This window comes from Molothrus ater, chromosome 1 (genome assembly GCF_012460135.2).
Source record: "Molothrus ater isolate BHLD 08-10-18 breed brown headed cowbird chromosome 1, BPBGC_Mater_1.1, whole genome shotgun sequence".
Lineage (NCBI taxonomy): Eukaryota > Metazoa > Chordata > Aves > Passeriformes > Icteridae > Molothrus > Molothrus ater.
The window spans coordinates 81,725,935-81,745,509 of record NC_050478.2 but is presented as its reverse complement, the minus strand read 5'-3'; the positions used below and the strand labels follow the sequence as shown (position 1 = coordinate 81,745,509).

General features: G+C 36.3%; 1 protein-coding gene across 4 annotated transcripts in view; it reads right to left on the bottom strand.

Moving 5' to 3' along the window:
• The window catches only part of SEMA5A (semaphorin 5A), a 313,729-nt gene that overhangs the window by 109,459 nt on the left and 184,695 nt on the right, over positions 1–19,575 (bottom strand). For all 4 annotated transcript variants that reach the window (XM_036406161.2, XM_036406172.2, XM_036406169.1 and 1 more), the window contains 3 exons: positions 14,736–15,021; positions 11,379–11,514; positions 7,808–8,012 (listed from right to left, as the gene is read on the bottom strand). In XM_036406161.2, the coding sequence (XP_036262054.1) occupies positions 7,808–8,012; positions 11,379–11,514; positions 14,736–15,021 (627 nt within the window). The remainder of the gene's footprint in view (positions 1–7,807; positions 8,013–11,378; positions 11,515–14,735; positions 15,022–19,575) is intronic.

Sequence of the window (19,575 nt, the reverse complement as noted above, 5' to 3'; positions counted from 1 at the left end):
AAAGACAACTGACTACTGTGCAGATCCAGAAGCATCCCCAACTTGATGGAAGAGAAAGTTTCAGGAACTGTCCTCTACTCAAACTCATTTGTAGTTTGCATAGCACACGCCCCAGTGCCTCAGTCCCTAGATTAAGTCAAATCCAGTACATCCATCCAAATAAACTTCAGCAGCAATTTCAGTGTAAAGCACAGCTTTTGCTGAGAAATAGAGGAAAGAATGATGTTGATTTTGTTTTCTAATAGTACTAAGTAAGAAATTAAATGGACAAGAAACAGAAACAAAGCTGGAATTAGAGAAAAGAATCTCAGAACCTCTCACCAGAAGTTGTTCATCTCATTACTCTACTGACTACATTAAAGTAGCTATAGCCACAGTACATAGCAATGGTATACAATACATACAATCATATTTCATTTTATTCTTTATATAATGGTCTAGTAGCCAGGATATCTGGCAATAACCAGAAAGTATCACAGAGCTTGTTGGTTGAAAATCTTTGTGTATTTCCTAGGCAAGTGATGTAACCACTATTCTGGTTGCAGTCATCACTATTCCTCCTAAAGGGACATAGCCATAGAACCAAATTTCCAAGGTTTATGGGATAAGAAATAAAAATTAGAAGAATTAATCTGTAAACAAGTAACTATTTGCTCCAAATATTATGACTCTTACACAGTGACTTGATTAAAGTAAAATGCATGGAACATAATCCATCTTTTGTGATACAACCTGCAGGTTACAGGATTCTTCACACAAATATAACAAAATAATATAATCCAGCATCTTCACATTTTGATGACTCACAAGACACATAACAAAGTAAGTAAGGCATATCTTTTATTGAGAAATTCTTTAACTTGTTAAGATTTGCCATGTCCAATGACCAGAGCAAGGGGAAAAAAAATCCCAGTGATTATTAGTGCCACTGATTCTAAATGCTTAGCTGTAAATCTCCGAATTTATTGAGGTTTAACAGGAAAAATCATGCAGAATGAAGAAGCTTGTAAACATCAACAAAACCAAGAGTTCAGTAGAATATCCTACTTAATGACTGTTTTCATGACAGCTCCCACTAAATCTTGTATATATCATGGACAAATACTTGTGATCCAACTTTGGGATTTTTAGGGTCAAAGCTGAGTTTCATGTAAGGTTCAAACTTTTCTTTCTTCTCATGATCTAACTATTTCACTTTCTTCTTTGGTTGGCATGGGTTTATTGAGTCACTCCTATGCATGTCCATCTTAAAAGAAAGGGTTTTTTAAAAATAAAAGGCCCTGCAGGATATTCTAAAGAAGATTCAGCAACATGTGACAAAGTCAAATCCCTTCAAAGGGAAAGCTTCTTCCCCACATCTCTCAGGAAGAGTCCTGAGTACTGTATACTCACAGAAGGGCTACACAGTTGGTACAAAGATCAAATTTCACCCCAAAATAAGGCTAATTCCAACACTGTTCCCAAAATTAAGACCAAGCCTGTTGACTGGCAGTGCACCTATTGGGGCAAAATGAGAGTTTTGTAGGTAGGTATAGATCATAATAGATCTCAGCTTTGAAGACAGCAGGAAAACACTGAGCTTCACGTAAGATACCTCTCTTGCTCATAGCTTCATATTTTCTGCATTAGAATTACCTAAAAATAAATGAACATAGGGGTCGTCAAGTCTAGTTTCTTCTTCAGGAAGAAGAAGTGATATTTAAAAAAAAAAAAAAAAGAAAGAAGGAAAGGCTACTTGGCCATTCTAAGTTTATAAAGTAGTCAAACAGGATTTGAAAGCTCAGCATCACTATGACAAAGAGGAGCTGTTCTTTTTTCATGGAAGGTTGAGACTTCGTCTCCAGTTCTTTACAATCTGTTTCCCCCCCTGGCCCATGCATTAATCTCACTCCCATGCAAGCAGAGCCAGCTGTTCTTCAGCCAGTAACTTCTTCTTGCAGCAATTCTGATTTCCAGTGGCAGCACAGAAGTGCACACACTGTATGTTCTTTGGACACTTATTTATAGTCTTTATCTGACAGAGCTGAGCAATTATAAAGACATAATGATAATTTGTGGTCAGAAAAATGGGCTTCTTCTACTTAAATTTGTCCCTCGAGAAAACCGAACACCATCTACTTGCAGCAGACAATTCATGAACCTGATAACTAAAATATGAACAAACTCTTTGAGCAAATAGCAGCAACAAACTAATCAAAATCATGACCTATTTATGGGTTGATTATAATAACAAAAAATGACTACAAATAAGTGCTGTGTAATTTGTGAACCAAATAAAGGGCTGCAATTCTCACATATAAATTGCTGTCAATGAATAATTTAACCAGCTCTACTCAGAGCCATCTATTTATTAAGAAAGCTCACCAACTGGATCTGGCAGAATGATTCATCTCTATACACAGTGATAAAGCCAAGGAAATCAGTAGTGCTGGACATTTTAAATGCCCAGTTTGATCCTCTGTAGCCACACAGTATAATTTATAACTCTGTAGTCATGATTTTAGATGTAGCCACTCTCATTTAGTACCATTTTAAAACCACTTAGCCCAGTATGAATGACACAATACATAAGACAGGGAAACAGGGAAAAAGCAACATTTCTTTTGATAAATTACATGGAAAAACCCAAAGTTTTGCATTATCCTTCTTTGCCTTTAGACATATTCTACATGGAAAATAACATAAATATGCTAGCAGAAATATACAGCAAGCCTTCTTAGAAAAGCTAGGATAAATCCCAGAGTGATCATTAGACTCTTCCACGACAAAATAATACAATCTTTTACATATTTTTTTAGAACTTTGCAGAGATTTTTTTTCCTGAAAAGATTAAGAATACAAACAAAGTGTTAGTTCAGCTAGGGTTTTCCTTTATCAGAAATAGGTGTCACTGCAAAAGCAGAAGAGAGTAAGGTTATTAATTTTATGGCTCCCTGTTTGACTTTTTGAAACAAATGTTCAAGATCATCACATTGCTGTCAGCACTGGTGTCTTCCAACATGCCCCACCTTTCCCAATCAAAGTAACTTTTGAGTATCCTTCCTTCAAGGTGCTTGAAATGGCATTGCATAAGGCCAGAAGGCAACAATTTACAGGAAAATAGTTTTAAAGCCTCTGCAAGGGTTCTTTACAACTCTGTAAAAGCGCACTATACCTTTGTCAAACAAAGGCATAAAAAACAAAACAACTGTGTTTTCTGTAACAACAAAAGAAAAATGGTTTTTAAAAAGTGACAACTGTGTGCCACAGTGTATATGCCCCATTATCAATCTGTACTCTGATTCCACTGTTTCTGGTTTTGAGCTGGAAAGTATAAATAGACGCAAATAGACTACCTATTACTTTCACAGTTGACTTCTGACTCGAATAACAACTACTTTGGTCCTTATTGTTATTGCATTCATATTGTAATTTCTAGACAAAGAAAGTGGTTCTTAACTGAGATGAAATGTCTGTATCTCCTTTCTACAGAAATTACTTACAGATTACTTCCAAGAACCTCAATGCACTTAAGATAATACAGTCAGGAATAGCACCAAATTGGAAAAAATGCAGCCAACTTAAGCTTTGTTGCTCTCTTCACCATGTATGAAACATATTTTTGCTTATAACTTTCAGGATGGCAGCTGCACAGATACTACATATATTCTGACACCATGTGTATTGAACTGTGAAAGCTGCACACTTTGATCAGAAGCTGTAGTCTACCAGGAAAATGACAATATTTCATCAGAGACTTTTAAGTAAGAACACACACAACCTTTTTTCTTGCTAAGACCTTGGGTTGTTTCCTAGAAAAAAATGAAGTGTACTGATTACAAATGAAAATTTACAAGATGGAACTGTAACAAAAATCACAGAGGAATCATATCAGGTAATACTTGGCATCAATTTACTCCCATCGAGAAAGACAAACAGAAGAAATACAAACTGTTATGATGGCATTCCCAAACTGAGTTTCAAGCAAACCTCCAAATCTCTTTATTAGATTGGGACTAGTTTCTGTATAATCTACAGTTTCAGGGCTTCATGAGAAAAAAATGTTACATTTGTGGATATTTACTACTTGTTTCAACGCTTCTAAAGGCAAATGTATGAAATTTCTATCTGCATTTTCCAAAAACATAATTTGAAATTTCTTCATGAAACCTCTCTACTTGTTCATTATAATTGCTGTATGTTCTTCATCAGAATTGTATTTGTCATTATTCTTGGCTTGCTAACTGCAATTTTTAGAACTTGGAAACCTGTTTGTGACAGTGCTCACAGGGGTTTTCAGGATGAGGGAAGAGACGTAGATCTGACTCCATATTTCAGAAGGCTTATTATTTTATTATATATATATATTACATTATAACTACACTAAAAAGAATAGAAGGAAAAGTTTCATCTCAGAAGGCTAGCTAAGCTAAGAATAGAATGGAATGAATAACAAAGGTTTGTGTCTCGGACAGAGAGTCCAAGTGAACTGGGCTGGGATTGGCCATTAATTATAAACATCCAAGATGGGCCAATCACAGATGCACCTGTTGCATTCCACAGCAGCAGATAACCACTGTTTACATTTTGTCACTGAAACCTCTCAGCTTCTCAGCAGGAAAAAATCCTAAGAAAAGGATTTTCATAAAAAGATGTCTGTGACACCTGTTGTAACGTCCTCCAGTGACCTTTAAGCCTCAGGTAAAACCTGGATTTATGGCATAAAAATTGTGGCTCGCTTCAGTGAACAATTCACTCTTTAGATACATGCAGTGTAGCCAACAATAAATCTTGGTTCAGGTTTCATACTCTCTTTCTAGGTCAGTCATACCCCAATTTTATCAATGCTGTCCTATAAATCCCAATAACTGAGATCTACCACTGGGCATATAACACTTCTACTCAGGATACAGAGGGGACATTCTCTGTACAGTGGGATTGAAGAACAGAAAAATGGGAATTTTTTCACCAAGCAGTTTTTAAGGATGGCCTTTAAAGGTTTTCACCAGACAGTGCAAGTATTACCTTTTCTGAACTTCCAAGTTTATTATATGTTCCTAAAGCCCTCAAACTAGACACTATATCTAATAATTTTCTTATTCATTTGAGTAAATAAGTACATTTTTAAAAAGTCATCTGAAAAAGGGCTACCTGCTCTTGCTGCAGTATCTTATTTTGAAAAAACCTAACAGCAACATTTTTGACCATGGGACACCTATGCACCTATAGCGTAGGGAAGAAATAAAATGGAAGAAAGAAATATGAAGATAGGGGAGAAGAGACAAAAGAGAGGGAAACAAACTATGATATATTGATTGGATTATAATTTTTTATGAAGAAAGAGGCCTTTCAAACTTGGAGAGTTTTACGTATATTTAGTGTTTCTATAGCTTGCTCTACATATTATGTATTGTTATAGATGTTTTTTAGCTCAGAACATCATGAATGCTTTAGTTCATCCATGCATGCTTTCCTTGATCTTCCTTTTTAAATCATGGAAAATTGTTCCAGGGATTACTTCTTGCCTAAAGACAGCAGCACAAAATGTGCAGGAATTGATATATCCCTTCATTCTGTGTTTGAATTCAGTACAGTGAAAGATTAAGATGTTTCTCCAAAGTACCAAAGCATATTTTTTATATAAGCAGTAGCTGTTAAGCCCTAGTACACCAGAATCTCCTAGCAGAATGATGATTTGGCAAAGGTTTAGGAAATGAAGACTGTTGACTCAGCAGATTAATGCATTTGTTTGCTTACTCCCAGTCTCTCCTAAAATAACACTACATCAGTAATACTATGTCTATTTCAGGTTTAATCAAATTAGATTATAAATTTATACTTCCAAGGTCAATCTTCCCTGTAATATTTGTATTCTAAAAACAGGGTAGGTAGGTGAGAGAAAGAATGTTCTCTTAACTATTGGCCATCTGTTTCAAAAAATGGGATTTTGTCTTTGAACAACAAAGACAGCAGAATATTCATTTTTATTAAATCCAATCTGTATGCCTACTTTTCCACTGAAGCTTTGTGCATTTTCAAAGACAATTTTTGGAGAACATTGGAATTAATTATAACTATAATAGTTACGTGGTGTACATCTCTCACAGCTTGGTTTGGATCCATCCTGCTTTACACTGCTAAGTGAAAATTGCATACTGGCAGAACTTACATCAGAGTTGAATGCACTTTCTTAGAGGCAGCAGAAAGTACAATAAGAAGGTACAATTACCTTCTGTACCAAAAGTGAGTATTAGTATTTCTTAGAAAATAAGTCTTAACACTTACACTCCATTGGGGTAGAAGGAATGTTAACGAAATCCACTGTGATTCAGTGAAATACATGTGAAATACAATTGACTACATCAAGAAAACGGCAAGAATAGAACAGGGGTTTTATCATATGCTTTCTCACACTTATACACTGTCCACTTACAGGAAAGCATGTGCAGAGTTTAGACTAAAGATCCAGCTAAGATAAGTACCCTGCTTCCATGAATGATCAGAATCAGACATACAGAGAAGAATGAAAGTGAAAGGCAAGCATACATCACAAGGAGCATAGGAGCAGTATCTATTTTCTAGCAGCACAAAAAGAACATGGAATCACTCCCAAACACAATTTACTAATGAACCATGAAGCGTAAAATTTTAGATCCTCACTTGCTGACTCAAATGTAAATGGTTACACATCAAGGGAAACTGAAACCTAAAGACAATCAGAATTATGACAAAAGTCATTATTCTAGGTGCTTCCAAGACTGTAAATAATGTAAATATACAACAACATAGTGATAGTCTCTTCATATAAAATCAATTCAGTGCACGTATATGTAATTCAGGTTTGGTCAGGACACCTCTACAATACAAACACCACTTATCATTGGCATGAGTTCACTTAAAATGCTCTGATTTACCAACCAGCAGGCTGTTTTGACTAGAACTGGTCAAATCCAAGCATATTTTAATCTATCAAAAGCTTTTCTGTTAGCGCCCAGCTTCCAAAGAGCACAATGAGACAAACTGAACATTAACAAACCATTGCTTTGATGAACTATTCCCTACTAATGTGCATAGGCCCAAGTACTTAAGAACTATCCTAAGTTTTATGCCTTGAGGCTTTAAATTTATTAGTCCAATTGAGTAGTTCAGTCTCAGCTGGGGACGTCTTTGTTCTGCAAAACAGTTCTCCAACACCCTCATTATTTTTAAGATTGAAATTTTGAACCAAGAAGGCAATAGCTCTAATGAAGGGTTGGAGGGTTGGAGGGTGGAGGGTTGTTTTTCTTTTCATGCTAAGCTTACATATAAATGGGCAAACAATGAGGCAGGGTATAAAACTGCATAATGAATATCTTAAAAATGAGATTAAAAGGAAATTTAACAAAATATATTTGAGCAAAAAATTCAGAATAGAAAGAGTAGTTGTATTTGAAATTTACAAAGTTACTTCTTTATCAGAGAATCCTAAACTATCTTGTCTTGGGCCCTTAACTTTGTACCTTTAACTAAGTAAATGGAACAAAAGATGGTGAAACTTTGGAAGCCCTGTTTGTAGAATTTCCAACGCTTAATTTCATTTACAAGCTTCACAGCTCCAAAGAGAATAGGAAACAAATACCAAAATTAGAGTTCACAAAATAACATAAAAGACATTGTAGTGGCTAAATTGATCTATTCAGAAAAGGTAGAAGATAGACAGGTGATTGTGTCAAAGAGGAAAAGCAGATGCTCAACGTGCTGTACATGTATTTCGTAAGTAATTAACAGAACATTAAAACCCAAAGACCTCGTAAACTTTTGCAGTTATCCCAGCAAGGGAGATTCATACCTGTGGCAAGATAGATGATATGGAAAAGCATGTCCTTGCCCTGCACAACATCCACAACCACATGGGAAAATCGGCTGTTATCTTCCATGAAGTAAGGAATTGGAATAACTGGTTGAACAACCTCATGCATTAAGAAGAATTTTTGTGCATCTTGAAGATTTCTCTCAGTCAGATTTACATACAAACCCTGGTCCATGGTGCCACACTGTAAAGACAGAAAAGTAGCATGACTCTATGTGCCAACAATAACAATAGATTTACTCTCTGATTTACAGCACAAGAAAATAAAAGCAAGAGCATATCTCGTAATGGCAATGTAAAATTTGACTTTCAGGTCCCATTTTGGTGCTAACCAGACTGTTCAAGGACTCAGGGAGGTAATTTTTCCTGACCAATACTATGGAGGCTCTCTAATTCTAAACAGTATGGAAGAGCACCAGACTGACCAGCAAGAGTGGATTATGGAAAAATTTTTCTATATCCTATGTTCATAGGGCAGGAAGGAGAAAAACTACCATACAAAAAACCAAATGATGTTCTGTCTAGTTTTCTTTATAATGTTCACAGACTTCAGTGCTAATGACATAACAAATTTTCAAAGGAAACCCCACGCCCCACCACAGCCAGAGTCTGACAGGAATCCCAGGTGACAGTACAACATGCAGTTCTAGAAGCCTCTTAGGACTCTGTCTTAAGTAGCAAAAATGGACAGTGCAGAGCTCTATTAAATATTATCCACAGCAAAGACTTTTTTTGCATTAAAACGAACCATATTCTTAATATGAAAGCTGTGCTTTTTTCTTAAAGGAAAACATACACTAGCTGTATGGACAAGTTTCAAACACAAATAAACAAAGCAAAATAACTGGGAGTTAATTATAACATATTTGTGTTCAGCTGAGGACACAAAAGAGAAAGCTTCTTCATGCACGGGAATATATAAACATTTACCTGAGTAAACATGTTTACTCAGACATAAATGCATCAGCAAAGTAAAGCACTACTTCGCAACATTTATCAAATATTTGGATGGCGTGAAAAGCATAACCAAGTCACCATTTTCATTCTGCTTTACTATATCATAAACTATGCCATGAATTATAGCATGAGCAAAATAATAGTGTGCAAAACCATACCAGGTTTTTTTACTATTATTACCGTATTTTCAATCCAAAATTGAATGATTGTTCCAAATTCACAAATGTTAAAAAAAGTCAAACAAATTATTTCATAATGGGAGATCAGATGACAAAGAATGATAAATTAGCAACTGGCAGGAAACAGTTACTTGCTCTGTATGTCAGACCCGTGAAAAAAATAAACCACACCAAAGAAGTTCTTTGGATCTATCAAGCAGGAAAAATTCCAACTGAATAGCCATAGTACACTAAAATGCAAATGGTCCTTGGTCTTACAATAGACATTGCCCTGTCTAAAGAGAAAAGCAATGATCTCTGAAGAAAACAATGTTCCTCAAAATTGGGACTCCAATAGTATTCTAAAATGGAAAATAAATAATATAAACCAGTCTTGGAAATGTATTGTCTGATGTTACTATATCTAAATAGCAGTAGTCTTCCTTCGAATTGCAGACTTCTCTCTGTTGCTAGTAAGTAGGTGAATACTCAGAGGATAAATCTGCTTCTGGGACTACACAGAACTTCTGGGACTAAACAAAACTTCTGATCCTTTATCATAACTGCTCTACCAAAGAAAAGTCCTTTCTCAGAAGGAAACCAATGACTCAGTCAATGAATATTATAGAGTACACCCATGTGAGTTGTGTACTCCAAAGTCACAAAGTCAAGTCACAAAAAATGGTTAAATCTCTAAGCATTAGACTAGCTTCTAATATGCATCACTGCTGCAGTTATGGAGCTAGAAATATAGCAGAAATTTATTCAAGGGAATAAAAAGCAGCATCAGCAAAAGAAGCGAATTTGGACATTAGAGATACCTACAGATCAGTTGACATCAATTGCCTTCAATATTTTGTTGCAAAAGGCCACATTAACACTAGCTCTGCCTTCAAAGCTGTTTGTGGCTCAGTGAGATATGATACAACTGTTGTCACTGTTCCTGTAAATTGGATGAAGTACCAACTGCATTAAAATCAGCCAGGCCACCTAAGAAATAAATTTCAACACCTGTCTTGTTTGGGACTTGGAGACATGCACTAACAGTACAGCAGATACCTAAACTGTTTTTACACAGCCATCAGGCTGTCATCTTTCTTTGCAAGTCCCATCCAGTATGGGCTGCTCTCACAATAATTAACACCACATTAATGCAAAGATTGTAAAGGAGAGTTTAATAAGTTTTATTGGATGTGCTTACCTAGTCAGAAAGGTGATAGGATTTTTACATACAAGCATTTTTTCAGGCTTTCTCCTTAAGAAATTTAGCCTATCTTAGACTCTCTTCCTATCACTATTTTGACAATAAAAGTATTGTCAAATACCTGTTTCTACAACAGGTGAAAAGTGCATACAAATACAGCCTGCTTGTGCAGGCTTCTGGCATACTTACAGTCTTGTCACTTGGCTGATGACAAACATACTACTTAGGAAAGGTAAAATGGCTCTAGCCAGTAAGCTGTGCCTTATTTTCCTTCATTTGCATAGATCAGGAAGTAATTTAAACTACCTACCATCCCCAATGGGTGATTCTTTTTCATGCTAGCAAAGATCTTATGACTCTTACAAGCTACAGAAGGCTGTTCCAGGAGCAGAAGTGAACTTGTGAAATTGCATTGAGATTAAGTGAGGGTGAAAGTTGGATAGAGGTGACTACACTAAATACCTTGATGAAAAGCTATTGTTGTTAATCACAACATTAATGCTGCTTTTCCTTCCATATCCCTTGCAAGAAGCACACTCACTAAAAACTGTCCTGGTAGGAGTGGGGACTATGAAAAAGATGAAAACAATGTATATGTGCTTACTGAAATACACCTTTCTTTTTGCAGAGTTCCTCTAAATGACCCACCTTGGTCTAACTGGTTTTACACTGTCACACAGCTGCAGATTATTACACCCTCTGAGGCCAACAAGTTCAAATGAGGGGAAGAACATAACATAAATTCTTTTAATCTGACTCTTCAGGGAGTGTGAACCACCTTGCACATAAAAATATATAAAATTCTGACCACTCCTCCTTTACCATCTCCCTCTCACTTTCTTCTTTCTGCCAGACACTGTTCAATTTTTTAAGTCCTAATAGCACGAATACAATGTAAAAGAGATTGGTAGTTTGATCATACTTCAGACAGGAGTTAATGTCACCTTGACAGACAACCATAGCGTTTTATTTTGACAGAAGATTGAAGTTAAGCCTTTTTTCTCCAACCTTTCAAAGTACATCTGTTTTTTCAACCCAAATATTTTTGTGGAAGGATAAAATTAAAATTAAATACATTGAAATAAGGGGCTCTCCTAAGTACTTTTTTAATTTAGGCTTTTTTAAGTCTTAGGCTACAATATAGTGATAAACTAGATTTATAATTTATGAACCATACAGTACTGTGAGGAAAGCTCACATAAAATATTGTCCTTCTCCCACATACCCATACCTGAAAATTAGGGTTAGGATTGGGATATGGAAGCCAAGCGGAGCGAGAGTTCTCCTGGTATTTGAAGGGTCCATTAAAGGCCTGAGTTATGGCACTCAGATTGAAAACACAAACTGCTGAGGCTGCTATGCTGTTCCTGCAAAAGAAATAAATACATTAACCTATGTAATAACACTAAGTCAAATTGCTGAAAAATAAATAAAAAGGCAATAACTCTTCAATCCTTCAAGTAGCAAATATGATCAGCCAGGAGATGATATCTCAAGATAATGATAAACGATGAGCTGATTTAGCATAGTCATTTCATTTAAAATATTTGTCGGCCTTACCAAGAAGCTGGTGTGGGGAAAAACTCAGAACTTCCTACTTTGTGCTGCTGTTCTAATACCATGAGACACCTCTTTTCTAGGTACAAAGTTCAGGATGATATTATTCTCAGGGTCCAATGAAGTTTCTTCCATACAACAAATGACTACATGACATAAGTAAGGTTTTTCAATGTGTGTTATGTCTCTAGATCCTATGGAATGCCTGGACAAGACACATCCAAAAACAATCCTGTCTTCCAAGAGATGTTGTACAGCAATAAGAATGCAAGTTGCAGAAACCTATCAAGAGAAAACAACTTGGACTGCTTACAAGATATCATGTTAAAAAAATAAACATCAATAAATGGCAGCTGGGCAAAACACACAATTTCCTGGGTTTGCCTTGAAAATGTGATGTACAAGGCAATAAATTAATTCTGCATGGTGCAAAGAATATAATCTAAAAGCTATGAAAGTTCCTAATATGGAAAGCTGCATTGTTCTTTTCCTCATTTTGAGATAATGGAATAGATAATGAAGGTGTCAATTGCACAGATTTCCTGTTGCAGCTAAAACTGCTGGCAACTGATCCACACAGAATTCTTCTCTGTTTTTCTTTTTTCCCCACTATTTTTTTTAAGCTTACCCTGGAATTTACACAAGGCTTAAGAAAACCTACTATAGAAACTCCATAATGATTGGAAAAAAACCCCAACAACTGAAAAAAGAGTTAGGATATACAGATTAAATACCAGGACAAAAGAGCAAATTGCTTTCTTATGCTTGTCTCTCTTATTTCAAAGGAAGCCAAAAGGAAGTCCAAAACTTGAAGTTCCATGCTTACAACTTCTGCAGAATCAATCATCATTGGAGCTGATAACTCCCTGCTTATATCACTAACTGCATCTCACTAATATTATTAACTGTACCAGTGTTTTCTTGAATTTCATGAAGTCCTATGAGGACATGAGACTCATAGATTTTTTGGATAATCTGAAAGAAAAAAAAATCAGCTTTTTATGAAGCAGTGGCTATAGTGGACTTGATAATCAATGATGTATAAAAGGTGCATGTTTGGCTGTCAGAGAAATATTTCCATTTTTTCCCTCCACAAGTATATTAAAGTATACTAAAAAAGCATCAAGGTACAATAAATTAATTTTAATTATCAAGTTATTGAGACTGAAGAATTATGAATACCATTAAATTATATCTGATGCCATTTCATGAACAGAAAGGAATATGTTGTCCCCTGTCATAGGACACCCTTGTGTTTCTCCACCGTCTCTTGCAGGCCAGACAGGTGGATCATATGGGTTCCACAATCTGTGAACAGGTGTCAGCATGGGGAAGTAATCCTAGCTCTAAAAATTTTCAAAAATATTTAAAAAATTTAGTTACAACATTTGATGGCAGGCATTTAAACAGAGCAACTGAAAAACTGTACCCTCAAACCTTTATAATTAATTGGTTCCTCTTTGGACAGTTCATCTCTCTTGGACAGTCAGAACACTGGGCCACAGGGGAAGAAGAAAGTAGAGGCAAGGTTAAAATACTGTCTACTTTCTTGTGGCAAAGGTAGTCTTAACAATAGCAAGTCCATTTTCAGGAGAGCCAGGAAGCATCAGGAACATCATTCCCCTTCCATGGCCAAAGCTCTGTGGATTTTCTAGAGCAGAATTCCTCTGATAAGACTTTTCATGGGAGGAACATGTCCAGGCTACTTTGACTTCTCAAGAAAGATCTGGTTGAAGAATGAATGTGGAAGCCACCTGACAAATATCTGTCTTTTAGTATATGAACTAACTAGGAAAACAGAACAACAAGATTAAAAGTACTGATTGAAACAACAGCAAATTTTCTTATCGCCAGTAATCTCAAAGTCTCTGCTCTTCTCTTTACATAAGAGTGTTTAGATTCCCTACATTATTCCATTGCAGAAACAGGCTGAGCTCATCATTCAATGTCATGACTTAGCCTAGTGCAAGCATCTCATCACTAGTCTTGCTCACAGCCTGAGCTGCCAGCCCAGGGGTGAGCCTCAGTCTAGAAGATGCCTAAATGAGCTCAAATTCATGCTCACTGTCTAGAATGCATAGGTATTATAATTTGTTGGCATTAATCTGTGAGTGCTTCCAACTGGTTAATGGGTATTTATAAAAGGTAGGCATCCCTGTGTTCAGGGGTGCCTTACCTATGGTTTAGGTGCCCAAGGATCTTTTAAAATCGAGACAAAACTGATTTACACAGCAAGACAGTACAAGAAGGTTGTAGAATCAGAACTCGAAATCAGAAATTATTCCAGTGGTCTGAACATTGGGCTGCACAGCCATAACACAGAGGCTGCTCTCACTGAGGAGCATTGAACACAAGTCATCATGTTTAAATTTAGAAAGGACATTTCTGAGATAAATGTCTCTTTTTTTCTATGTCCATCCAACTTTTTAATATTTAACAAATTTTAATTTCTAAGACCAAATTGTACTTTTTTTTTTCCTTAATTTTACCTTATTGATATAACACATTCACTTAAAATGAGGTTAAATTCTTTGTTTGGCCTTCAAATTCACATAAGGACATGTTAGAACTATATTAAAATACCTAAGAGCACCTCTTGTGCTGTTTTGGGTAAGATGAGTTCTCTATGACATGGTCAAATTCCATCATGTCAAATTCATGATTGTGTCACATTGCAATTATAAATCATTTATTTCATAAATACATAATGCATTTGCGTATTACAATAGTAAAAATAAAAGTTAATTACTTCCTAACAATAAATGAAGACTATGAAAGAATTGTCTTAAACACAACTGGCTCCCTGAAGTAAGGAAATAATAAGAATTTATTCCTTCTCTCGTGTTTTCAACATTTCATGTGGGAAAACATTTGGAACTGATACTTGTTCACAGAAAACAGTAGATTGGGCAAAACAACAGTTTAAATTCATGATGTTTACTTGGCATATGCAGAAGAGAGTAGCTCAGAAGTTCTAGGTTTTGGCATCACAAGCAGCAAGAAAATAAAATATATCATTCAGTCTACTTACACATTAGTGGTAAAAATGCCATAGATCAAGTCCAGTTCTGGCAGGAAGAAAGTACTCTGAAGTTCATTGTAGTAAAATGGAATTTCTCCAGGGCGAGAGCAGTTCAGACGAGCTTTCATGAAGGTAGTCCAGGTATCCTCCAGCACAAACTTGCCACCAATATCATTTTTGCACACCCGAGCAGCACGAGAGAAAACTGTTTTCCCACAGTCATGTTCCACTGCGTTTTCTCGGAAGAAGAAGTAGGTAAAGTTCCCAATATCATAAGATGACACAAAATTTGGTTCTGAAAATAACAGGAGGAAAGATAATGCATTGCCTTCTTGTGATATATGCACTCATACTAACATGGACGTTGGATTTATCTTCAAGCATTATATTTAGATAAACATACTTTTTAATATCCTTTAGGGATGTGGCACCATGACATCTGAATAGACCAGCTCATGTCCAGCTGGGATTATGGGATACATGATCAGGCTGTGCTGGGGTTGTCTGGGTTAATTTTTTAATTCTTCTCATAGTAGCAAGCATGGCACTGTGTTTTGGATTTATGCTGGAAACTGCTGGTAATTCAGGGATGTTTTTGTCATTGTTGAGCAGAACTTACACAGAACCAAGGCCTTTTCCTTCTCACACTACCCCACCAGCAAAAAAACCAGCTGAGCTGCCATCTGGGGTCAAACCATGGCACGTGGCCTGACAGGTTTTGCTCTAGGTGTTTATAGAACAAGACTGTGCTGGGCAGCCTTGGCTCAGCTCACTGTATTCCACCATCAAAACTGTCTCAGAGTTTTCATTCTTCACATAATGACACAGTAAATTCTTACAATGTAATTGCTTTATCTTTTAACTCTGTTTCTGCTTTGCCACCATACCATTACTGCAGATGAGCAGGATAACAGGTGGTAATTGATGGTGAGTAAAAATGTGCTCAGAGGCTGTAATTAAAAGAAAAGAGAACTACACAAGAATATTTGATGGTAAGATAACTGCATTTCAACCCTATCTTGCTTAATGCTTTTGTGAGCATTACAGATTTCTTTTTTCTTATTTAAAAAATTATTGAAAACTAATCAAAAAATCGATCAAAAACCCGATGGTGATGAAGGAGAAATTAGAGAATATGTAAAAAAAATCTGTAAAGCAACAGATGGCAATACTTCTTGAAAGGAAAGAAAAAAGGGAACAGTGGGATACCAAAGACAATAAACATGTGGTCCATTTCCTGTAAGGATTACTAGAACTGAGGAAAGTCCATGACCTTAGAAGAGGCTGACAACTTGACAAGTTCTTAAAGGAAAGATAAATTTGATACACAGATTTGTGAAGAAGAGCCCCACTTGTGCAAGGAACCATTTTAGAACACTGATACCTCTGAAAAACAAGGAAACTTTTGTTTCTCATTTCCAAATTTTATTCTGAAGTGGAAAAACAAATTTAAAAATTGTTCTAGAAACATCTGTTGTGAGGAAGCACTTCAAATAAAATCAAGAGATGAACATTTTTGACAGCACTATTGTATAGAAAAAGGCTGCTGCAATTCAATGTAAGCATTTTATAGGAGTATCTCAAACCTATCAGAACTTTGGAGGGGCACTAGAAAGGCAAGCAAACTGGCACTGCCTCACAGCAGTCCAAACTGTCAGAAAACTCTTTTTCAAAGACAGACCAGATCTCAGCTAATGTGGCCTCTTGTGCTGCTTCCATCTCTATCTGCTGTGCTGAGAGCTCCCAGGGCAGGTTTTTGGCAGCAGTGATTATGAGCTGCCTCAGATGTATGAAGCTGAGCAGATCCAATAGTGCTCTCACTCCTCCCTGTAACTTTCACCCTCTATTTTATGAAGTCCTTCCTTGAGAGCAGTCTGGAACACACCACATTTTTTCCACATTCAGAGCTGCGCAGGTATTTTGCTGGCAGATCACAACCCAACAATTTTAAGAACATGTTGGTGTCTCAAGCTTTCCTAAGCTGCATACTATCAGTGCATTTGTATCTTTAAAAAAAAGGAATAAAAAAGGCAAATAGTTGGACAGCACTTATACAATAAGAAATAAAATTAGATTGACAGTATACAAAGAACCAAACTATTAATAATGTTAACCCTACTAGAACCTTAAATCTTCATTCCACATCTGTGTAAAACTTTCATTACAATAGGGATTTTTGCTTCAAAGGCTTCAAAAGCTTCAAAAACCTACTGTGCAAATACTCAAAATCAATTTGATCCACCAACAAAAATATTTTGTACAAACATTAAAAAAAGGAGGCCCTGCCTTGCCATGAGGCCTGAAGATACATCTCACTGAAGGCCCACTGATATCTACATTGGCACCACAGAATCTCACTGCAGAATTAAAAAAACACTATTGGAATCACCCAGCATGAGGAATAATGAATTACAAAAATAAAACAAACTTCAGAACTGTAGAAGTAAAAATAATATGAAATACATTCAGAATGTATTCAGGGCTCTTGAAAATCCATGTCAGCCTTTCAAAGACAGTATTTTAAAGTTGCACTGATAATCATAATAGATGTATAAAAAATACCTAGTACTCATATTTCATGGTTTTAAAACTGAGAAACAATATATATATCTGCAAAGACCTATACTCTATTGATTATGAAGCAATGAAATTGTGACCTGTGGTTGAAACTTGTGAAAACTGCTTTCGTTTGCATTAAATGTAATAATCTCAGAGATACCTTAGGGAATTCAGTGGATATGGAAAGACTATCACATCAGACTTTGTTTATTTCATTCTCTCTTTGGGAAAAATGAACAGGGTCACCTGAAAACTTCAAAGGAAAAAGTAGCATCTCAGCTAGGAAAAATCAGTTCTTGTGTGTCCAACTATTGTGCTGTGAACTGCTATTTGTTGACATGGTAGCTTTATCACGTAAGTTTTTAACGCAGCAAATGAAGTGAATCTCTTGTTTCATGCTGACTTTGCAAATAGCTCTTGGAAGGGCAAACACATCTCATTTCTGATTTATCAGATCACCACAACAAGTGCAAGGATTCTGGTGTGTGGCACAATACAGCTAGTATGAGAACGTCAACCTGTAATAATGTCACAAATATTGTATACGACCTCTGTAGGTTTTTTTATATACTTAATTTATGGACGTGTCAGGCTGACTAGACTTTCCCAAATTAAATGGAACCAGTGTAATCAGGAAAGCAAGAAAATGACTGTCAATGTGACCCAAAAGATATCTCCAGCGTACATCACAGAGCAGTACAACACAGAGCACAAGCCCAAGCACTGAAAGCACTGGGTGGCTAGCACTGGAAGCACTGCTGTTTCTGAAGTTTGCTCACTCAGCACAAATCCTGGGAATTTCTACAATTTACTTCATAAAGCAGCGTGAGTACTGCCCAACAAGGATGCTTCCCCACAGACTCTTCTAAGTTACTGCAGAAAACACAACTCAACTCAAGCCAAGATAGTGCTTCAAGAAGTAATATGATTGCTTTTCTGAAGGCTAGAGACAAACCCGCATTTTCTGGGGAGCACAGTCTCTGTTCTTAACGTGAAAGCACTTAACAGGAAGACACAATGATTTCCTTTAGATTATTCTCCCTTTCCACCTGCCAAAGGTGTCATGCATAAGCTTATTTCCTGGGCCTTTTTTATTTAGTGGTGTGGATACAGTCTGAGGGGTAAAAGGATGAGAGGAAGTGTACAGGAATTTTTCTGTGGATAGAAATGGGAAACAGGAGCATAAAAGAGCTCCTTGAGAGCATCTGAGGTAGTCTTGGCCTCTTCTTGTCTGAACTTAGGAGCAAGAAAGTACACCTCTGCCTGTTCTTGTCTGAACTTAGGAGCAAGAAAGTGCACTTCTGCTCTTCAATCTGTATAACTTCACTTCTGAAGCAATCTAACATGGCTTCATTTACAGAGTTAGTGGATACTAATGCTTCCAGAGTTAACCAAGTTACAGGAAATGATCTAACTTTCCTTAAGGAGGTAACAGCAATTAACCTTAAGGATTTAAAGGTCCAAAGCCTACTCTAAGCAAGTAAGAGCTGTGACTTCCACTGACTGACCCTGTGAGATGTGAGCACTCACATCTGAAGTGCAAGGCATTTGAAGACCCAATCCAAAGTGAAATTAATCCCAGAAATGTTAAAAGAAAGCTAAAATATTTTTTTTTCTGATTTAGACACAGATCATATTATATATGTATATATGCACACACACAATATAAGACACACACACAAAGATACATGAATACATAATATATTCAAGATCTTAGGAGTCTAGATACTGCTCTAATGTTGAATGACATCTCTCTGGAACTTGTTCATTTTTTCACTGACCTCACTAGATCAATGAATCACACCACACTGTTGATCTCTAAAGACCCATTTCTTCCAAATAATTGTATTCAGCCAAATGCTTAATAGCATTAAATTCTAGAAAGATGCATTTGAGCATTTTTGAATAAACTTCACATTTCAGCTAGAAATGCTCTTCAAAAGGGACACTTAAAACAATGGAAAGAATTTAAGCTTCAGACATGCCAGTCTTTATTATTTCCTTTCATCTTATTAACATAATCAAAAAAGTCCAGTTGCAGTTGCATTCTGCCATCTCTGGATATTCATTAAGTATACTCATTTAGTTGTGGCTCTTTGCAGCTGTTGGAAAAAAAGTACAGACCTTGAATTAGGCTGATCAAGGCATCACTGCTCATGAAGGTTTAGGGACAAATTTTATTCACAGAGTAAAATTTTCCTACAGCATTATATGTCTCAAAAGTAACACATAACTTGTGGTCATCACAGCTATATCCATCCTCAGGAGCTGAACTGTAAAATGTTAAGTC